This window comes from Fopius arisanus, unplaced genomic scaffold (assembly GCF_000806365.1).
Source record: "Fopius arisanus strain USDA-PBARC FA_bdor unplaced genomic scaffold, ASM80636v1 scaffold00056, whole genome shotgun sequence".
In the NCBI taxonomy this organism is placed as follows: Eukaryota; Metazoa; Arthropoda; class Insecta; order Hymenoptera; family Braconidae; genus Fopius; species Fopius arisanus.
The window spans coordinates 670,456-680,674 of NW_011887795.1; the positions used below are offsets into that span (position 1 = coordinate 670,456).

Here is a 10,219-nt window from a genome sequence, read left to right on the forward strand (position 1 = left end):
ATTCCACAATCATAACTACAGTATTGTTATAAAATCGAGGGCAATACCATCATAAATTTCAGCCAAACAATAATGTTGAAATGACTTCTACCCCAATTATCAAGAAAGCAATTCCATCAACCATTGATTTAGCTGTAATCGTAATTCTCAACTGTAATTTTCCAAGTAATCAGAGAGTTAACACTGTGTGCTAGTGCGTGGGATGACAATATGTATTTCGAGAGGAAATTTCGAACTTGGCAGCTGTTAGACTATTTTAATTCTCTCGATGCCTCCGAGTTTGAAATTCCACGGGACTTGATGCGCAACGAGAAACACCAAATGTTACTGCGACAGATGATTGTCTTCTGATTTGGCACGCACCTACAGTCGAGGTCGTGGTGCATTGCTTTATTTACCTCTTGGTCCATCAAGATTGACTATGTCGTTCCCAATTTTCCATTTCGTATTGTGCGAGATAAAACACTAATTTACTGAATCATAAAAAATCATTCTTCTCACATTTGATTGAAAAAAAAAAATGTCTATTCTGATTCGGATCTGAAAACTCTTTTTCAAAATTATGCCGGGGCTATTTCAATTCCAGTTGAACCTCAGATATTAATTAATGTATAAATTATGTATAATGTATGAAAAATAGAATGCAAAATTCTCTTTAAATTTCCAAAATCTCTACGTGAAGAAAATAATTAAAATAACAATGAATGGAAAAATCAAAGAAACCCCTGAGTTCCAATTTGTTCACTTTTGAATTATTCAATTTGTATAAATATTCGTAACGTCAAAGGCATCTAATGGAATTTCCATATGTCTCCAATTATTTCTAATATTAGAAATAAAAATGAGAAAAGCATCAGCAGAAATAAGTTGACTTCCGCGTTATCTTAAATTAGCGTACACGACAAATAAAAAATAATTGCTAATTACTTATAAATTTTTTATTAGTTACCGGTTTAATTGATGGTTTGCTCTGAATTATCAATCATCTGTGTAATGAGCTTTCACGCATGTTCACGCAATGAATCCCATTATTCAATTCATTTCAGAAAAAGGTGAGATCTCATCAGTGCTCTATAGTCGGAAATGAACATGACAGACTAATTGTCCATTTGATATGATTGAGATTAGCTCCAGTGCCCATGCACTGCAATTAAGTTAACCCACGCGTTTCACGATCCAATAAAGGAAAAGGAAGTCGAGTGACAACACTTAATCGCTCTTGTCCCCACGACGGGCACGGCGCCAGTGATGACTGCGTCATAATATGTCCCATGGATCAGCTCCAGTCACTTGATACCACAAATTCCATAAAACTATGAATAAAATTAATCCACCTCCACCGTGATTTCTCCATTTTTTTTTTTCATTTTCCCAGTAATAGAGTAATTTTTACCCGTCAAAGTCTTCATCTGACAACTTGTAATTACTCTTCGGAGCGTGACGTCATTAATGCGACTGTGAGTGACCCCGATTTATAAAGTGCATGGGAAAATTGCGAAGTACTGAGCCCCTAGCGTTACGTGCTGTATGCGGGGGTTTCATTAACACCCACGTCGGTCAAGACAGGTGATTGTCGGTACATCTTATTGTTGGTATAATTTACATAATTTCTTGGGTAATGGGAATGGTTGTGAATATGAACGTATGAAGATTGTATTGATTAACCGGTCGTAGGTTGTTTCGAGAGACTTCGACTTGCGCACGTTTCAATTATTTGTTTCTACTTTTTTCGTTTTTTTAATAATAATATTAATTCAATGAAGTATTGAAATATTAAGGATAATTTATATAATTTACAAATAATTTTCCACAATGCAACGTATCGAGCACATTATAGATAATCGGGCGAGGTAGAGGGAGTTTAAAAAATGCAGCCAATATTATAAAAATTTTTGAATACACTGATGAATTCATTGATCGACGAATTGCAAAATTTCAGAGAGCCCAGGAGAAGGGGAACAATATTAAAAAATCCTAAACTTACTACTTATGCATGACGTTAAATGGGGCATCAATGAGATCAGTATTTTTCCCACTTTGCCGACTGATGATAAAGTAGAAAAAATATAAGTTATCAATCTCTCATTTAACCTTATGTATGGGCAGCAACTTTAAAATTTTTTTTTGCCGTTACCCTGCTCTCAATCAATATGAAATTTTGTACATCGTTGTTTAATAAATCCATCAATATATTAAAAAATTTTCATAACATTGGCTGCATTTTTTAAATTCCTTCTACCTCTACCCTACAAACTTTCATAAGGCATCTTTCGTCATTGAAATGAATTACCATTTTTCTTCGTCATTATTACATCATCTACAGAAGTGCAGGGGGATATTCATATCGGCAAAATGATATCGCGGAATGAAATGGATTTATCAAGCATTTAATCTTCTATAATTGAAAAATTGTGTTATCAAACGTTGCATCACAATATTAAAACTCCATCGGCTGTTTTATCATTCTATTTGACGAAAAATGTTCAGTGGTGAATTGAAACTACTGCCTCCCAGCATTTTTTCACGCTCGCATTATTCTTTTCTCTCCATTATTCTCCATTTTATTAATAGCCATGGGGATTTTGAGATGTTTCATGCACGAAATTGCAAGTAAGCAGGTGATTTCCGCGAGCTGTTTGGCTTAGGATATACATCCTTCTTCACCTTTATTTTATACTTTCATTTATTCTTGTTTCAGTACAATGGTACGAGGAAACCGTCAGGTGCACCTTCACGCGCTCAATTACATTCGCTTCTGGCGTTATCTCATGGAAGCTCTTGTATCAATCATTTATCAAATGTCTAATTTTGCAGAAACTCCAATGATCGAAGATTTCATGACGTCAGATGCCGCGGAGCGAAAGTTTAATGAAAATTTCTGCATATGCGGAGAGAAAAATAACAGTAAAATTACGGTGATTATTACAGTAAATACAACCTCAGTGTTTTATTTATTTTGATTGAGGAGGAAAATCAAAATTATAGTCCTTACAAGGATATTTTTATGAACCTTGATCAATTTTTTATGTAATAACTTGGAAAACTTCTGTAGCAGCACCCAAAAATGAAATCCAATAAGAAAATCCATTCTGTTATTCGTTGGCGATGAATTCCGAAAAATCGTTTTGTCAATTTCCCAAAACGATTGGGAAATTTTACGGAACAGAATCTCGTCTCATGAAAAAAGTTGAACGTTCATGAATTTTTTATTTTTTCTGCAGAGTAAAATCGAGGATTTTCTGTGAGATTTTATTTGTTGGCATAAAATGGCGTGACAATTTCGTTCCTTTTTTTTTGACCATTTTTTTCGTCTTTTTGGCTAGATATAGTCCTGCATCTGGATTTTTACCTTTAAGCATTGATTATTAATCAATAAACCAATTTCTAATTAAAAAAAAAAATTCTCTAAGACTTATTTCGACAAAGAATTGATTCACAAAATGAAAGATATATAATTAATAATGATTAATGGCATCTATTTCCATAGAAAAATATCTGTTTAGTTCCATAATTTACATTATGTAAAAAAAAATCTCTGAATCGCATAGGTACGATATATCGAGTGAGAATTCGAAATAATTATGAATGCATTATTGCAATAAATTCTGACGTAACTCCCGGACAATCATTTCTATTTTTAACAAAAAGCAGAATAAGAATTAACATAAAAACATCATCCATGAGTTTGTTCTCATATTAAAATTACGTTTAACTACTATTTTATTTTACAATCATGGCATGTGAGCGAAGACTTCCGGTATTTAGTACATAATCACGCATTCAGTAGAAGCTAATCTGCCATCTGCGTTCACATGCCTGACATATGTGTTGCTTAGAAGACAACGTTTGGTAGATTTTCTAAACGATGCTGGTTATCACCCCGCGTCGTTAATTTTTCGCAGACGTCTATTCATCCCACTCCGTCAATCGAACTTCCACAAACAGAACAATCAGCCCCTTATAACAATTTACGTCCAACAATTTTTTTATTAAACATTTTTTTATTTAATGGTTTCATTCAGATACAAGTAATAAAATACAAAATTTTGACTCTCAGGATTTAGGTTACATTGATTTTTGATTTTTATTTTATTTAATGATGACTAATGATGACTAATGATGATGATTTTTTATCTAAAAATTGTTTTGCCCATAATTCTTTACAATTATTTCTCCAGCATAATTGTACAATGGACATTCCCACAAGACATGTTACGTCAAACAATTCTGATAATGAATATTAAATCTATCTCAATAGATAGTTCCCTCGATATCCTCTTTCTTTAATGAAATATTTGCTCGATAACTCACGGAAATGATTGATGATTACAGGCGCCCCAAGCTGTAGCCAAATAAACACTGTCTCTGGAAAAACATGGGCCTCGTTTATTTATGAGGATGAGTGGAGAAGGTAAAAATTTGGATTCCCCACCAGAAATGAGCATCACCCAGGGGCTTACCCAGCAGTTGTCATCCCGTCCATAAGGTGTCCATGTGGCACGTTTATTGAGCATTATCCACGCTGTCATTTGGCTTGCAGCCCCTCATGTGGGCCAGTACCTAGGGTACATACCCTCCACCACCGTCAACCCGACAGCCAAATGTGCCACATGTAATTTTATTACTCCTCACCATACTTCCTCTAAAAAAATCCCGGGGATTCCCCCGTCTTACTCGCCAGCTGTTCTAACCTCCTTTAAAAATCTATAGACTCAGAGGATAAAGAAGAAAGCCCTTGTAATTATCTGACAACTCAATCTCCTCCTCTGCTCAATTGTTTCATATAATTTATTTTAGTTTGAGCTATGGCGGGCGGAGTGGGTGCAATTTTTCATCAAATTGAATTGGCGGTTTCGGGGAGTTCCAATTATTCTTTATCGGCCATTTGTCGTGGCCTCTCACACTGTCTCAATTCGCGATCATTACCATCGATATCGCTGTGGAGATCTACGTCCAGGAGGCGGCAACAACCCGGCCCTCGACACGTCAGGTGCAACTCACGATCTTCCTTCCTTCATTCGTACTCTCTGGTTTTATTCTTTATTCTCTCGTCTTGTTTCATCGACCGGTGGAACCGATTGTTGTCCTTATTCTCAAGGGGAACCGGCCCGCACGCGCCGGAACCGGAAGTACCATGGGCACACGCGAGCAGACTGCATGTGGACTGAAAATTGATGGAATTCAGGAGCACATTATGCAGGGGAATTTGCATAGTTTTGAATTTAAGGCCCGACTGGCCCATTTTGCCTACGTTGTCCAGATTTTTTTCCAAATTCTGATATATCTCATATTCATTTAGAAACTCAAGAAAAAATCGTAAATAAAAAAAAATTGTTTTGCAACTAACGAAGGAAATTGGTGAATAGTTGCAAACGCATAGGGGTTGGTGAGTGCTAAATATTGGATTGAATAAATTTGGCTGGAACAACTCATTAGTATTCTTTCATATTAGATGAAAAAAAATGTTTTTTAATTTTTCAATAATCACAAAAAATGATTATAATAGAATGATATAATGCATTTTTCTGCTTCGGTTTTATTTCATTAATAGTATATTTATTTATTTTTACTATATATTTATTAAGAACATGTAAATTGGCACGAATCAATCACAAGACTAGATTAATCAAATAATTACTTACTTTAACCATTTTTATAGAATGATCATTTGATTTGGTAATTTGATAGAAACAATCTTCCGGTTTTCTTTATTTAGATTTTTTTTCGGTGTTTAATTCCTGATTTCAAAAACGAATTTCATTACATATGAATTTGAGAGCGCGAAAAAGCGTCAGAAATCGATCTAGAACCCAAGACCCTAGGGCCCTAAGGCCTTAGGGCCTATAATAATATAATATAATGTTTATATTTATATAATGTTTATATTCCGAGATTTTACCGATCTGGCCATGATTTTTTATTCCAGAGTCACTTCAGTATTCACAATAAGTGTAAATTTACAAGAAAAAAAAATGGGTATACATAAAATCTAAATGGTTATTATTATTAACAAAATAATGCACAATAAAAAAGTGAAGCCATGAGGGAAAAGAGGAAATTAACATGAATGACCGATCGCAATTGATTTAAAAACACAAACTTCGATTAGTGAATTCGCATTTTTACCGAATTAAAAGAAAATTAGAAAAAAATTATATAAAAAACCTTTCTTTTTTACTCTCTCGGGGAATCTGGTGAATCGACGCTCCAATAAAAGAAGACGGTAAAAGGAAATTAATATGTTCATTTCGTTCATTTGGAAATTGATTGAGATATATTAGCATGCATGGATGGTTCCATCTAGTGGCATTTGTCAATACTTAGCACTGAAAATTATGCCATCACTCGACCGTAATTAATTGAATTCCCAAGGACGGACGCATACGTAAAGTGTACTTAATCAAAATCAAAAATAAATACAAAATCGGTGATTTTCGTTCTAGTGGAAACTATTGCGCTCACCTGTGGGTCTCCATGCGTAATCATTTTCCCATTGTTTCTGATTAATTTCCGAAGATAAAGCAGCTCTATTGATAGTATAACTAGATTTTTTAGAAAATTTCATTGGTGATAGTTATGGGATTATTAAACTGACCCGCAATTTAATCATTTACATATTTTTTTTTTTGAGATTTATTTCAAACGGTGTGACAGTACTACAGTTTCTTCATTCTGCTCATTCGTTCGAAAAATGTTTCGCTTTTCATATTAATTCTTCCACAGATGCATCTCTAATTGAAAAATTGTTCGAAATGTCAGCGAAAGTATAATACAATGGATATTTCCAAGAAATTAAGTGAAGATTTTTGAAAAATTGCGAGAATGGTGCGAAAGATTTATAAACTTTAATAGTAATAAATTTTTGTTCTTATGTTTTTCTACTTTTCGTATCATCATTTTATGAAATCAGTGAATAAGATGAACCAATAAAGAAATTTCACCGCGTCGATGATGGCTTGTAGGAGCAGAATGTCTGTTCAATAAAAAGATTGTTTTCAAATTATTTATAGTGTATCAGAATAACTTTAATAAAATGAAATAATGTAATAAATAAAAATTTTACCTCCAACCATCGCTGCCTGCTTGCGTCGTTGTCGTAGAAGTCTAATATAAGCTCGTCCTTAAGTCTTTGGTGTAAGCTATTGAGAGCTGCGTCCTTCATCACAATGAATTCATTATAGAGACGCTTCATATCAATAAATGCATTCGTTTGAATAATAGTTATTGATGTATAGGCCTGTAAAATTCAATCCGTATTTAACAATTAACGATAAGAAAATCGGGTGAACACATTTGAAATCCCACCAAAAATTTACCGAAACAAATTACCGGATGAATAGATTTCCTCGAATGAAACTTTTCCTTTACCCTCAAATAATTTCCCCGTTCCCCATATTGAATGATTTTCCCCAAATGATTTGGGCCCTAACATATTTCCCAATGAGTTCTAAGTTTAATGACCATGTGGATGATCGTGATATATGATCAAACCGAATCATTTTATTTATTTCGTAAATTGACTGTTGACGTCATAACATTGTTGATTTGAAAATCCTGTTGTTTAAAGAAACTACAAATATTATTATAGTGTTATTATAAAATATGACAAATATGGGAGTTGCACTTATATCGCATATCATATAATTGTCTTTGATAAATAGGGCCCAATGAGACTGCCATTTGAAAAATAAAAATTCAAACAAGTAGAGATGAGGGTGAGCAATAAAAAAACACGACTGGAAAAAAATACTATATTATAAATGTTTAATACTCAGACACGGTCTGAAAAATGCACTTTGGAACTCCTTGGGTTATACTGAATTGATGATCTGTACAGAGGGAAATTGTCAGTGTGAAAATTTTCACGGAAAATTACAATTCAACGGGAATCATCATATGTTGAAAAAATAAACGAGAAAGGGAACAAGAAAAAAACTTCTTTCTCGTGAAAATGTAGAATTTCATGTAATAATGATGAGGAACTAGACTTTAATTAAAATGCTCTATGAAAATTGACAACACCCGGAATTCCAAATATATTAATCTTAAAAATTCAAGATATAAAAAATTTAGTATAATTTATTACCACGTATTCCTTTATGATGTTGGTTATGATGGGACTAATAATTATAGAATTTTATTGGAGAATTTCATTGGACTTGGATTGTAATATTTCATAGTTTTCTAAAATGATTGTAAAAAGTATACCTCATCGGTAAAATGATATAATACGTACACTTTCTGCACAATTCCAATGGTCGTCCTTATCACCGCCGGTGAATGTAGTGGAGCACTTAAAAGCGTCGACTTCTTCTTCGGTGAGCGCTTTTCTGATGTCTATCATTTTTGCGTAGATTTTCTCATACTCAATTTTGAAATAATGCAAAATTGAATCCAGGAGTTCGGACGTAATATTCTGATACTTCTCATTATTGGCGAGAACGTCCGCTACGTATCCTGCGCAGTCCCTGCTCAGGCTCATCTTAGTAGCGAACTCATGAGCTAGGCGTGAGTACTGAAAAAATTATCGAAGAATTCAATAATTCCTTCTACTGAATTTAAAGAAAAGTTTGATATCAATGACAGAAAAATGGTGCAAAATAAAATAATCTATAAATCCTAAGGAATATTTTCTAGGAAAGTCACACAAAAGCACGACGTGATGAGGAAAATTATATAATTTTCAGTAATTACCTTGCGATCGTAATAGTCATATGACATGGGTCCGTATTTCTCTCGAATCTCGCTCATGTTGGCGTGGAAATTCAAAGCCAATTGATAAACATCGTCATTAACAGATTCAAGGTAGGTAGTGACATTATTAGCAATCTTGTTGATTTTATTGTTCATTATTACAAAGTTGAAATACCGTTGCTCTTTCACCGTGAATGCCTCCGCCTGGAATTGAAATACTTGTTACAATAATTCGAGTTGAAGGGCTATTCTTGGTGAAATTGGTGTGACATTCAGAATTGAAATGGAATGGAATTAGTCCTGAAACCATTTGAAATTATCGGAAGTAACTTGAAATCATTTGAAATCATGGAATCGGGAGAGAAAGCTTTTGGAATCACTTGAAATGACATTTGACAATGAATAATGTTTTCAAATTTTATTAAATTCATAATTGGACTTACTTGTATAAAGAGAACAGCGAGAAGAACAAAGGGCGTCTTCATCTTGATGATCTAGTCCCGGACTTTTGTCTCAAAGTGATCACACCTAAATGATGTAGTCCACAGCCTGAACTTCTGAATTTATAGGTGAGCATTCCAAAAATTAGTATTTTTGAAAAATTTATCGGATAAATAAGGGTTCTATTTTCAGCAATATTTGATATTTCGGGTCACGAATAGTCGAAACTTATCTGTGTTTGATGTAAATATTGGGACGGGTGCAAAATCATTGCTACTGATAATTTTATTCGTTTTTATCAGACAAATGGGCACGTGTTCTCTACCATGTGGAAAATTTTTAATTTTCTGCCAACAAATCTGTTTGCAGTGTGAGAACAATTGAATTTGCTACTTGACACACTGCTCCATTTTTCTTTTGTGCCGTATTCAAAAATAAACGTCCAACAACTGATTTTCAAGGACAAATTCAGTTTTAAAACTGCGTATTAGTCAATAATGACAAAAAAACAAGTGAGCGGTAGTAACAGCTCATTTTATCATTTCTCGTCTTTTTCTTCTTTTTATATATTATAAAAAAATAATTTACGAGAAAAACGTTTGATGATTTCGTTTTCAAACAAAAAAAGACTTGCAGAAAATTTTATGTTTGTAATGCAATTTTTTTTCAAAACTAATCCGTGTCAATTGATAGAGCTTTCAAAAATCTATATTTATTTCAAAAAATTATGGTGTCCTATCAATCCCTTGTGATGAAAAAGAGAGAAAAAAAGAGCAAAAGGCACAAATACTTACAGACACCATCTAAAAACTGCATATTCGGACTTTTTAGGCTACATTTAGTTACCCTAACACAAAAATTCGGGAATTTAAATATGACTGAATATAAATAGAAATCTAAAAATCTAAAAATATAAAAATATAAATATATCCCTTTTAAAAAAAAGCATGTAACGTTTTTTGTCAGCTTTTTTTGGCGCTATGCATATCAAAATATATCTATATAATATGATATATATATATATATATATATATAATATATACATATATAAATAATATATATAATATATAATATACATAATAAT

General features: G+C 33.2%; 1 protein-coding gene across 1 annotated transcript; it reads right to left on the reverse strand.

Annotated features, from left to right (window-relative positions):
- Positions 1-8,209: 8,209 nt before the first annotated feature.
- On the reverse strand, positions 8,210-9,262 carry LOC105268386 (uncharacterized). The gene is made up of 3 exons (XM_011307914.1): positions 9,138-9,262; positions 8,695-8,898; positions 8,210-8,515 (listed from the first exon to the last, which is right to left on the reverse strand). Exons 1-3 carry the CDS (start codon positions 9,177-9,179, stop codon positions 8,210-8,212), a joined length of 552 nt encoding a protein of 183 aa, XP_011306216.1. The 5' UTR covers positions 9,180-9,262.
- Positions 9,263-10,219: the final 957 nt, after the last annotated feature.